At 39.4% G+C, this 13,402-nt stretch overlaps 1 protein-coding gene across 4 annotated transcripts in view; it reads left to right on the forward strand.

Moving 5' to 3' along the window:
* The window catches only part of LOC128653313 (EF-hand calcium-binding domain-containing protein 4B), a 216,855-nt gene that overhangs the window by 111,805 nt on the left and 91,648 nt on the right, over positions 1-13,402 (forward strand). For all 4 annotated transcript variants that reach the window (XM_053706522.1, XM_053706525.1, XM_053706523.1 and 1 more), the window contains exons 6-8: positions 1,590-1,680; positions 4,104-4,199; positions 5,779-5,972. In XM_053706522.1, coding sequence (XP_053562497.1) covers positions 1,590-1,680; positions 4,104-4,199; positions 5,779-5,972 — 381 coding nt within the window. The remainder of the gene's footprint in view (positions 1-1,589; positions 1,681-4,103; positions 4,200-5,778; positions 5,973-13,402) is intronic.

Genomic DNA, 13,402 nt, shown 5'->3' on the forward strand with positions numbered 1-13,402 from the left:
TCCACATAATAAAAATGAAAAAAATTAATACACTCAAGAATATGAGTAAAACACAAACACATAAAAGTTCCATAAAGGAAATATAAAATCAAACCTAATATTATACCTAATAAAAGCATAATCCATCATTTAGGGGTTTCAGTCAATAAAAGCTGCATGTCCCTATTCATACCTTCTGGTTTCATAGTCCCCAATCTATGGATCCAGTATGTCTATATATACTATATATAGTATATTTTGATGTACAGTTCATGAGATCCCTTATCTCATACTTATCATTGGCACCAAAAGTTTGATTCTTTGGATGTATATGAGCACAACACTCACAGTTGTCCCTTCCACATCCAAAAAAAGCTTTTGAGAGTGAAAACAGCCAATTCGTTCTTTTTTCCTGTTTTAATAAGCTTGGACAAATAATGTTTTTGAGGCTCATATTTTTTTTATACACTATTTGCAATCATTTGATATGCATCTGCTAAGGACAATGTAATTTTAAAGAGAGTAAATTAGCATTAAAAGGGACACATTTTCTTAAAACATATAAAATAAACATACAATTTTATGTGTGGAATGGGAACTTTACAAGAAACAATTAATGGTGAATTAGAATACATTGTAGAGGTTTCTTTGAGGCAGTAAGTATTAGTAGTAGGCATTACAGGGGAGCCCCTATGTGCCCCCCTACCACTCAGTCCAGCATCAAGCCATGCCCATGAAACACCCAACTCTTGCCGTGGTCTGCCCACAAATCAACAGTGGGCCTCCTGGAAGAGCCCCTCCCAAAGAAATGTCATGGGTAGGCCACTGATTAGTTGGAAGTACACTATTTACACACTTTATATTTTCAACATGTTTAAATGGCACAATTTTGTTATGTAATATGAAAATAAAGGTTTTTCTGTATACTGGCATGGAATTCTATCTGTGACGTCTTGTCTGACATGGATGAAATAAGTTTCTCCATTTTTTGAGCATATTGTTTAAGTATTTCTGGAAAAAAAAATCTTCTATTCTATATTTTGGTAGAATTATTTGTACATTTGAATGTATATATAAAACGTGAGCTATTTTGATATTATTTTGCAGAACAGGATTAAAGCAAAATGTCCAGAGTCACATGTTAATTAAACCTTCCCTGACTTCACAACCCACTTATATCTGGTGAGGTCACCAAAATCATGGACACTCACTATTGCCAATTAGCAGTAAAGTGCACAATATCTGCCTCTCCAATGCAAGATGACACTAGGGTTTTGTTTTTTTGGAGTTTTTTTGTGCACACATTTTAATTACACATCAGTGTGACAAGTTCCTCCTGGACTTTTTCAGAGCACCAACACAAATATACCTGTATAAGGAAAGCTTATGCAGTCCACTGTAACGATTCAAATTGGCCGTACTGGCCAAACACATGCATTGAATACTATAATATGATATGATAGCTAGGAAGTGTACTGCAAAGATTTATCACCTGACCAAGCAGGAAAGTATCCCTCTTAGTGAAGACCCCCCTAAGAAGCTGCTTGCCTCATTAGGTTAGTAATCCACCTTTATAACACTTATATTGTATGTGTACTTGTCTCTCAAAGGCGAATATCTGAACATAATGAAGAAGTACAACACTTATATGAGGAGATGGAGCAGCAGATGAATGAAGAAACAAAGAGATTGCGTAATGAGGTATATAATGTGGGAACAGCATGTATTTAAAGGGGAACAGCACACTTATAAATTGCAGTAATAATAATCTAGAGGGAGAATGGAATGCTAAATAGACCAATAAGGTACAGCATGTAGAATTTGAGGGTTCATGGGGGTAGTATGGGGCAAATGCTCTTACTGGCTTGGGCACATGTTTCAAGTCTGATACTGGGATAGGCAGTAACATAGTAACATAGTAGATAAGGTTGAAAAAAGTTCAACCTAAACAAATCTAAAATGCTTACAAAAGCTCCAGTTCAGCTTAAATAACCCCACTAAAAGGTGACTCATTTAATACTAGCAATCATATCCATGAATTTTGTTTATATACAGAAATGTGAGTTAAGGATGCTCTTAACTCAGACACAGTGCAAATTGGAGGGCAATGTGAGTCATTGGAAATCATTTTTTATTTGCTAATAAATATAGGAGGGCTCTGAAATTAAGCTTCTATCTCAGTCACAAAAAAAACTATACAATACATCCATGATGCATGCTACTTAAAACAAAAGAATCTGCTCTTTCAAATAAGGGGTCAATTGACCCTCTAATTAGTACCTGGTCAATGTAAAAAAATGCAAATTGCTAACCAATTATAGTTATAAAGGTGAGTGGGTGCTGAAACTGTGTCTCTTTCTTAGCAAGAATTAAATTCATAAATCCATGATACCCGTAGGGGCCGATTTATGAGCCAAATACGATCGGGTTGATTGACACCCCCTGCTAGCGGCAGATTGGCCACAAATCTGTAGGGGGCGGCATTGAACCAGCAATTCACAAGAACTGCTGGTGCAATGATAAATACCGACAGCGTATGCTGTCTGCATTTATAGATGTGCAGCGGACATGATAGGCTACATTGTATCATGTCCGCTCGCACTATGATAAATCTACCCCCTAATGTGAAGTATAAAAGGCTCTGCATTCAAAAGAACCTTTAAATGTTATATGGTTGCTAAAAAAATGTGAATATGTAATCCACTAGACACTAAATTATGAGAAATTAAAAGGAGTGGTCACATAAGTCACATGGTTATGGAACAAGTACCAATTGCTGATGTAGCAATCTCAATTACTCACTACAGATCCTTGATTTACAGTAAAAAATAGGGTGAATGTCAAATACACACACATATTATATACAGGGGTGGAAAAAATATCACTATGGTTTTTCTAGTCAGGAGCTAAAAGCTTCTAACCCAGAGGGAAAAAGTTAGTAGTCCACTCAATGTTAACAATAAGAAAAAGTTGTTCAGGACCTCTGGACCACTGGAAATTCCATGCCCTGTGTGTATGTGTGTATATATATATATATATATATATATTAAAATTATGGGGGGAGATAAAAAACTGAAATTAAAATCCTCCATGTCTCAAAATTAAATCAATGTAAATATTTGCATAGGAAATTAGCACATCTAGGCAAGTATCCCCGCTTGCTTTTCCCCAGAAATAACTCATATACAATGCTACCAATGCACAAGAGAATTCTGGGTAAGTTATGCAAATTAGATATGCAAATTCTCAGTTTTTTTGCTTCAAACTGTAATAATCCAGTTAAAAGGATAGCTGTGTTAAAACAGTATTATTTTGAAGCAAAAAAACTGAGAATTTGCATATCTAATTTGCAGATCTTACCCAGAATTCTCTTGTGCATTGGTAGCATTGTATATGAGTTATTTCTGGGGAAAAGCAAGCGGGGATACTTGCCTAGATGTGCTAATTTCCTATGCAAATATTTACATTGATTTATATATATATATATATATATATATATATATATATATATATATATATATATATATATATATATATGTATATATATATATATATATATATATATACACACTCAGGATTTGTATCCCTTTACCAATTTATGTAGTTGTCCATGCGGTAGAATTAGTCAGCAAAAAATGTTATGCAGCAATAGCGCTTAGTTATAGAAAACAACAATGCAACATTTTTACAAATTGCAGATTTTAATCTCAGTGGACAGTCAGGACTGAGTCATTTATAAGCAAAAATAACAAACATTATTCTACCTGGTTTCTTTTGTGGCCAACAAGACCTCAGGCAATAAAGAGGCAGAATATGAGTGATGGAAAGTAAATAACAGAATTGGAGGAGCAGAATTATATGAAAAAAAGCCTAGGGCATATCCATTCTAAATAGCCCTACATTTTATTCAGCAGTTAAAAGGAAATGTAGCTGGCATAATTAATTTGGAATTTGTATGACAATCCTTATTTGGTACCAAAATAAAAGTAAGCTTCAAGTTTTATTATTTTACATCCAATAGGAAGGATTTTATTCTGAAAAATGTGTATTGCTCATGATTTTATTCTGCAACTAAATTAATTTCTAGAAGGCTTAAATAATTCTTTACATAATACTTTGTGCAGAGTGATACAAGAAAAAACATTCATAACAAAGAAATGAAGGAGGTGATGGACATTAAAAACAGAGAAGTACAACAATTGGTTGCTGTTCAAGAAGAGGTAAGAAAACTAATATATGTAACTGTATGTGCTGCAGATTAAGGTCCTATTGATATATGCTTCTGAGCACAGATATGCATTCTTAATTTTCTGTCTGTGCAATAAATTCCTGATGTCAGGTTTGTATGTTCCCCTTAAAAAACATATTTGGAAAAGTAATTTTAAAATCCCTAACAGATAAATTTAAAACCTGCCAAAGTAAGTTGTATTTGATGTTTTCCATTGTCCTGACACTATGGTCATGTGCTAAACCTATTCTGGGGCTCTATAGAAAAGAGTTCGTTAAGGACATTTGCATTTTTTTGCTTAGTTTTTTTTTTTTTAAAACTCAGAGATTGAGGCCTATGGGGCCTATGTATCAAAGGTCTTGCTGACCTGATCCGACAGTGCGTATCAGGTCCGCAAGACCTCGCTGAATGCGGAGAGCAATATGCTCTCCATATTCAGCATTGCACCAGCAGCTCACAAGAGCTGCTGGTGCAACGTCGCCCCCTGCAGACTCGCGGCCAATGGGCCGCCAGCAAGGGGTGTCAATCAACCCGATCGTACTCAATCGGGTTGAATTCCGGCGATTCCTGTCCGCCTCATCAGAGCAGTCGGACAGGTTATGGAGCGACCGCTGCTCCATAACTTGCGTTTCTGGCGAGTCTGAAGACTCGCCAGAAACACGGCCCTCAAGCTCCATTCGGAGCTTGATAAATGGGCCTCATTGTCCCTAGCACAAGAGTTGTCAATCTTAGAGCACTGCCAACTTCGGATTGGTGTGAATGTAATCAGTGCCTGCACACAAATGTATTACGCTCCAATCAGATACCCTTTGGGTGTGTAAACTTTTCTTCTCATGTTGTTTATTTTATCCCCTTTTCCTGTAATCTAACTTTGAAAATTGTTGGCTTTGTCAATTCCTCTGAGTTTCTATAAAGTAAAGGGCATCGCCATGTTGGATTTCCTATAATCTCTTCTGCTGAGGACAATTACAGACAAATATAAAACCGGCAAAACAAGAGAGTGTGTAAACAATTCTTTGTTGAAACCATATTAGATAGTTACTAAACAGTCCTATATTCCACCCAGTCTGTGTCTGTACACTTGTTTGTATTGCCTGTCTCTAATTGTCCTTAACAGAAAAAAAGATAAAGGGGAAAATGTAGGTTCCAACATGGTGGTGCCTATTACTTTATAGAAAGTAAATATTTACACTTATATCTTCAATATATTTTAAACAACTTCTACAAATATAAAAAAAATCTACAAACTGTCCTCTGGCTAATGCTGAATACACTTATATGTAGCATTTAGTTACTGTTTAATAATTATCAATTAAAGAAAATATATTGCAAGGGGCTACAGAGACAAGGGATATTTGAGTTAGAATATGCCCTTAATGTCATATAATATAATTTATATTGCTAAGAAATTACAAAGCAAACTATTCACTAAATATATAAAATAAAAAATAGGAAACAGGAAAGCTATGATAAATTTAGAAGGCACAGAGAGGATAAATATGCTCGTCAACAGTGTAATTAAAAATAAATAAATATGACCAACCATTTTTAAATATCTCTTTTTTAAAAAGCTGGAGAGACAACTTCATAATCTAAGAAGCACACAACTAGCAACAAAAACTGAAAACGAGAAATTAAAACAAACCAATCAGGATCTAGAGCAGCATCTGGAGAAAATTCGAGATCAGTTATCTGAGGCACAGGGTTGTATCAGTGAAATGAGGCAAAAAGTGAATCAGAGTGATAATGAGCATTGTGAAAAAGAGTAAGTAATAATGTATAAGTTTCACTTGTTATTTCATTAGATTCACATTGTATTTGTATGAGTTTTATGACAATGTGTTTATACATATTATTAACATGATTACATGTATTTTATTATTCAGGAATAGTAACATTTATCGATCAGATTTATCTTTGATCTAAGGTAAAAATGTTTGCTTTAAATCTAAAATAAGAAAAACAGAATTTATGTTTACCTGATAAATTTCTTTCTCCTACGGTGTGTCCGGTCCACGGCTTCATCCTTACTTGTGGGATATTCTCATTCCCTACAGGAAGTGGCAAAGAGAACACACAGCAGAGCTGTCCATATAGCTCCCCCTCTGGCTCCGCCCCCCAGTCATTCGACCGACGGTTAGGAGAAAAAGGAGAACCATAGGGTGCAGTGGTGACTGTAGTGTACAAAAAAATAAAAAAATTAAACCTGACTAAATGCCAGGGCGGGCCGTGGACCGGACACACCGTAGGAGAAAGAAATTTATCAGGTAAACATAAATTCTGTTTTCTCCTACATTGGTGTGTCCGGTCCACGGCTTCATCCTTACTTGTGGGAACCAATACCAAAGCTTTAGGACACGGATGAAGGGAGGGAACAAGTCAGGTAACCTAAACGGAAGGCACCACTGCTTGGAAAACCTTTCTCCCAAAAATAGCCTCCGAAGAAGCAAAAGTATTGAATTTGTAAAATTTTGCAAATGTATGCAGTGAAGACCAAGTTGCTGCCATACAGATCTGTTCAACAGAAGCCTCGTTCTTGAAAGCCCATTCGTTCAGGAGGCTGCCGTCCAGCAGTCTCATAAGCCAATCAGATGATGCTTTTTAGCCAGAATGAAAGAGAGGTAGCAGTAGCTTTCTGACCTCTTCTCTTACCAGAATAGACAACAAACCTTTGTTGCTTCTAGATAGAATTTTAAAGCACGAACCACATCTAGATTGTGTAACAAACGTTCCTTTTTAGAAACTGGATTAGGACACAGAGAAGGAACAACTATTTCCTGGTTAATATTCCTATTGGAAGAAAACCAGGCTTGGTACGTAAAACTACCTTATCTGTATGAAACACCAGATAGGGTGAATTACACTGCAAAGCAGACAATTCAGAAACTCTTCTAGCAGAAGAAATAACAACCAAAAACAAAACTTTCCAAGATAGTAACTTAATATCTATGGAAAGTAAAGGTTCAAACGGAACCCCATGAAGAACTGAAAGAACTAAATTTAGACTCCATGGAGGAGTCACAGGTCTGAAGACAGGCTTGATTCTGACTAACGCCTGTACGAACACCTGAACATCTGGCACGGCTGCCAGACGTTTGTGCAACAAGACAGACAGAGCAGATATCTGTCCTTTTAAAGGACTAGCTAACAGACCTTTCTCCAATCCCTCTTGGAGAAAGGAAAGAATCCTTGGAATCCTAATTTTACTCCATGAGTAACCCTAGGATTCGCACCAATAGAGATATTTCTGCTATATCTCATGGTAAATTCTCCTGGTTACAGGCTTTCTAGCCTGAACCAGAGTATCTATAACTGATTCCGAAAACCCACGCTTAGATAGAATCAAGTGTTCAATCTCCAAGCAGTCAGTTGCAGAGAAACTAGGTTTGGATGTTCGAATGGACCTTGTACTAGAAGGTCCTGTCTCAAAGGTAGCTTCCCTGGTGGAGCCGATGACATATTCACCAGGTCTGTCTACCAAGTCCTGCGTGGCCACGCAGGAGCTATTAGAATTACAGAAGCCTTCTCCTGTTTGATCCTGGCTACTAGCCTGGGGAGGAGAATAGATTGAACGACCAAGGCGCCACTAAGGCATCTACCAATGTCGCCTTGGGATCCCTGGACCTGGACCCGTAGCGTGGAACATTGGAGTTCTGACGTGACGCCATCAGATCCAGATCTGGAACGCCCCATAGTTGAGTTAACTGGGCAAAAACCTCCGGGTGAAGTTCCCACTCCCCCGGATGGAAAGTCTGACGACTCAGATAATCTGCCTCCCAGTTGTCTACTCCTGGGATATGAATTGCAGATAGATGGCAGGAGTGATCCTCCGCCCATTTGATGATCTTGGATACTTCTCTCATCGCCAGGGAACTCTTTGTTCCTCCCTGATGATTGATGTACGCTACAGTCGTCATGATGTCCGACTGAAATCTTATGAATTTGGCCTCCGCTAGTTGAGGCCAAGCCAGGAGCGCATTGAATATCGCTCTCAGTTCCAAAATGTTTATCGGGAGAAGAGATTCTTCCCGAGACCATAGACCCTGAGCTTTCAGGGAGTCCCAGACCGCGCCCCATCCTAAGAGACTGGCGTCGGTCATGACAATGATCCACTCTGGTCTGCGGAAACTCATTCCCTGAGACAGGTGATCCTGAGACAACCACCAGAGGAGCGAGTCTCTGGTTTTCTGGTCCATTTGTATCTGGGGAGACAAATCTGCATAATCCCCATTCCACTGCTTGAGCATGCACAGTTGCAATGGTCTTAGATGAATTCTGGCAAAAGGGACTATGTCCATTGCCGCAACCGTTAGACCGATTACCTCCATGCACTGAGCCACAGAAGGCTGAGGAATGGCATGAAGAACTCGACAAGCATTTGAAAGTTTTGACTTCCTGACTTCCGTCAGAAAGATTTTCATTTCTACCAGTCTATTATTGTTCCCAGGAAGGGAACCCTTGTGACCGGGGACAGAGAACTTTTTTCTACGTTCACCTTCCACCCGTTAGACCTTAGAAAGGCTAGAACAATATCCGTATGAGCCTTCGCTTTGTGGAAGGACGACGCCTGAATTAAGATGTCGTCTAGGTAAGGTGCTACCGCAATGCCCCTTGGCCTTAGCACTGCTAGAAGGGATCCTAACACCTTTGTAAAAATTCTTGGTGAACTTTGTGGATCGGAATATGCAGGTATGCATCCTTTAGGTCCACGGTAGTCATGTATTGACCCTCCTGGATCATTGGTAAAATTGTTCGAATTGTTTCCATTTTGAATGATGGAACTCTGAGGAATTTGTTTAGGATCTTTAAGTCCAGAATTGGCCTGAACGTTCACTCCTTTTTGGGAACTACAAACAGGTTTGAGTAAAAACCCAGTCCTTGTTCTGCTTTTGGAACTGGGTGTATCACTCCCATTTTTAAAAGGTCTTCTACGCAATGTAAGAATGCCCGTCTCTTTGTCTGGTCTAAAGACAAGCAAGACATGTGAAACCTTCCCTTTGGAGGAAGGTCCTTGAATTCTAGGAGATACCCCTGAGAGACAATCTCTAAAGCCCGGGGGTCTAGGACATCTCTTGCCCAAGCCTGAGCAAAGAGAGAGAGCCTGCCCCCTACCAGATCCGGTCCCGGATCGGGGGCTATCCTTTCATGCTGATTTGGTAGTAGCAGCAGGCTTCTTGGCCTGTTTCCCCTTGTTCCAGCCTTGCAATGGTTTCCATGCTGGTTTGGGCTGGGAAGTGTTACCCTCTTGTCTAGAGGCTGTAGAGCTAGGAGCCGGTCCGTTCCTAAAATTGCGAAAGGAACAAAAATTAGACTTTTTTTTGCTTTGAAAGGTCTATCCTGTGGAAGGGCATGGCCCTTTCCCCCAGTGATGTATGAAATAATCTCTTTCAATTATGGCCCAAATAGGGTCTTACCCTTGAAAGGAATAGTAAGCAATTTTGTTTTGGACGACACATCCACCGACCAAGATTTTAGCCAAAGCGCCCTGCGCGCCTCTATTGCAAAACCTGAATTTTTCACCGCTAATTTAGCTAATTGAAAAGTGGCATCTAAAATAAAGGAATTAGCCAACTTCAGTGCGTGAATTCTGTCCATGAATTCATCATATGGAGTCTCCTTCTGGAGCGAATTTTCTAGTTCATCGAACCAAAAAGACGCCACCGTGGTGACAGGAATAATGCACGAAATTGGTTGAAGAAGGAAACCTTGCTGAACAAAAATTTTATTAAGCAATCCTTCTAATTTTTTATCCATAGGATCTTTGAAAGCATAACTGTCCTCTATTGGAATAGTTGTGCGCTTATCTAACGTTGAAACTGCCCCCTCTACCTTAGGGACCGTCTGCCATGCGTCCCTTCTGGGGTCAGCAATGGGGAACATTTTCTTAAATATAGGAGGGGGAACAAAAGGAACACCTGGCTTCTCCCACTCCTTAGTCACTATATCCGCCATCTTAGGTATCGCAAACGCATCAGTGTGTACTGGGACCTCTAGGAAATTGTCCATTTTACACAATATTTCTGGGATCACCAAAGGATCACAATCATCAAGTGCAGCTAGGACCTCCTTAAGTAGGGCGCGGAGGTGTTCTAGCTTAAATTTAAATGTTATGGTATCAGGCTCTGCCTGCTGAGAAACTTTTCCTGTCAGAAATTTCTCCCTCAGACAGGCCCTCCCTCACCGCCAAGTCAGCTTGATGTGAGGGCACTACAGATAAATTATCCTCTGCGTCTGCTTGCTCATTGTCTGTGTTTAAAACTGAGCAATCACGCTTCCTAGGAAAGGCTGGCAGTTTGGATAAAAAATGCTAATTGTTGCATAGTAATCGCAATTGGTGCGCTAGATGTACTGGGCATCGCCTGCGCGGGCATAGCTGGTGTTGACACAGATGGAGAGGAAAACAAGCTATCTTCACTACCTTCAGCTAAAGAATCATCTTGGGCTATATTTTTAAGTGTGATTGTACTGTTCTTAAGCTGGTTGGACGCTATGGCACACTGCACACATAAATTTAATGGGGGAACCACCTTGGCCTTTGGACATACAGAACATAGTCTATCTGAAGATTCAGACATGTTTGACAGGCTTAAACAGAACTACAATGCAATAAAAATTATTTTTGACAAAAACGTTACTGTCTCTTTAAATAATAAAAAGAGCACACATTATTACTGAAACATCAAAAAACCATGAAATAAACATCCGATTTTTATGAAATTTTCACCACAGAGCCTTAATGCTTTGAAAAGATTGCACACAAATTTTCAGACCAATTAACCCCTTAATGCCAAAACCGGAGCTAATAACAGTTATTAACCGGTTAACACACTACAGAACTAGCCCCAGCTTCTCCCTGTAGCCTTTACCTTTCTTAGGGATTATTTTAATAGGAAATAAGCCTCTCTGGAGTCCTTTCTGATGCCCCACATGAAGCTGCATGGACTGCCTAGGCAAAATCAACAGCAATTGAGGCCTGAAAATGAGGCCTCCTCCCTCTTCATTCCAGAGTGGAGGGGCCTTTCTGACTAGATTTAGGTGTCCAAATAAGTGCCAGGCCGAAATTAAACCCCAAAAGTGTTTTAAAGTCTGCAAAAACACCTTATTTATAGAGCCCTAAATATAAGCCATCATTTTATACAGAGTCTAAGAAAAAATGGCTTACCTATCCCAGAGGGAATTTCTGACAGTCTTCTAGCATTACATGGTCTTGTTAGAAAAATGACTGATCATACCTGAAGCAGTTAAGCCTGCAAACTGTTCCCCCCAACTGATGTTCTCTGGTTTCAACAGTCCTGCGTGGGAACAGCAATGGATTTTAGTTACTGGTGCTAAAATCATACTCCTCTCAACAGAAATCTTCATCACTTTCTGCTGTAGAGTAAATAGTACAAACCGGCACTATTTTAAAATAACAAACTCTTGATAGAAGAAATAAAAAACTACAACTAACACCACATACTCTTTACCACCCCCGTGGAGATGCTACTTGTTCAGAGCGGCAAAGAGAATGACTGGGGGGCGGAGCCAGAGGGGGACCTATATGGACAGCTCTGCTGTGTGTTCTCTTTGCCACTTCCTGTAGGGAATGAGAATATCCCACAAGTAAGGATGAAGCCATGGACCGGACACACCAATGTAGGAGAAATATCAACTAACGGTTAGATTACGAGTTTTGCGTTATGAGTGAAAAAGCAGCGTTATGGGTTATAATGCTGCTTTTTCACTCCCGCTGGTATTACGAGCCTAAGGGCACGGCACACTTTTTTGGCCGTACCGCAAATTAACTTACGCAATTTGCGTAAAGTCTTTTTTCAATGGGACTTCCATAGCGCCGGTATTACAAGCTTTTTCTGGGAGGCCAAAAAGAGAACGGTACTGCCTATCCCACAAGATGCGTAACACAATCTAAAGTCAGTAGTTATGAGTTTTACGCTACAAAGCTGTAACATAAAACTCATAACTAAAGTGCTAAAAAGTACACTAACACCCATAAACTACCTATTAACCCCTAAACCGAGGCCCTCCCGCATCGCAAACACTAAAATAAAATTATTAACCCCTAATCTGCTGCTCTGGACATCGCCGCCACTATAATAAACATATTAACCCCTAAACCGCCGCGCTCCCACCTCCCAAACACTAGTTAAATATTATTAACCCCTAATCTGCCACCCCTAACATTGCTGCCACCTACCTACATTTATTAACCCTTAATCTGCCGCCCCCAACTTCGCCACCACTATACTAAATGTATTAACCCCTAAACCTAAGTCTAACCCTAACACCCCCTAACTTAAATATAAGTAAAATAGCACATTCATTTGCCTCTCATTGAAAGGCTGATTTCTGCTGTTACCTCTTGTGTGCAAATGATGGCATGATTTTTCAATAATTTGTGAGTAAGGGGCCGATTTATCAAGCTCCGTATGGAAACAGAGCTAAAGACCGCTGCTCCATAACTTGGCCGCCTGCTCTGAGGCCGCGGACAGAAATCAACCCGATCAAAAATTATTGGGTTGATTGATACCCCCTGCTAGCTGCCGATTGGCCGTGAATCTGCAGGGGGAAGCATTGCACCAGCAGTTCACAAGAACTGCTGGTGCAATGATAAATGCCGACAGCGTATGCTACATCATATCATGTCCGCTTGCACATTAATAAATATACAGGAAAAAGAGAAAATGCAGGCACTTCTGAGGATAACTTAAAAACAATGAGTCTTTATTTGTGAAGCAATTAAAAATTGAACAGCTACAACCGCTGTAAAGATCATAGGAAAAAGGTACAAAAATCGACAAAAGGCAAGGCTGGGGAGAAAAATAGACACAGAAAAATGTCTGACTAGTTTCGAGTACGAACTGTACTCTTATTCATAGACGTGCAAAGAGAAGGCTAGGCTCGCCTTTTAAGGGGAAACTTGTGATTGGAAATTCAGCTGATAACCATTACTATTAATTGGAACATAAGTTTAAGTTAACCCCTGAAAGGCAAGTCACGCCTAATCTCTGTTAGAAAGTTTAAAAACAAAAAACGAAATTCGATATCTATGACACCCAATCTCTTGACTTAAAGAATAGACTCACCAGTAGAGGATACAATGCTAATAGCCTTGAAAAATGTAGGAAGGAAATTAGAAAATATAACACAGACACTAACATGCATAACAATAAGACAAAAAAGAAAGAATCTAACTTT

The sequence above is a fragment of the Bombina bombina genome, chromosome 3, assembly GCF_027579735.1.
Source record: "Bombina bombina isolate aBomBom1 chromosome 3, aBomBom1.pri, whole genome shotgun sequence".
In the NCBI taxonomy this organism is placed as follows: Eukaryota; Metazoa; Chordata; class Amphibia; order Anura; family Bombinatoridae; genus Bombina; species Bombina bombina.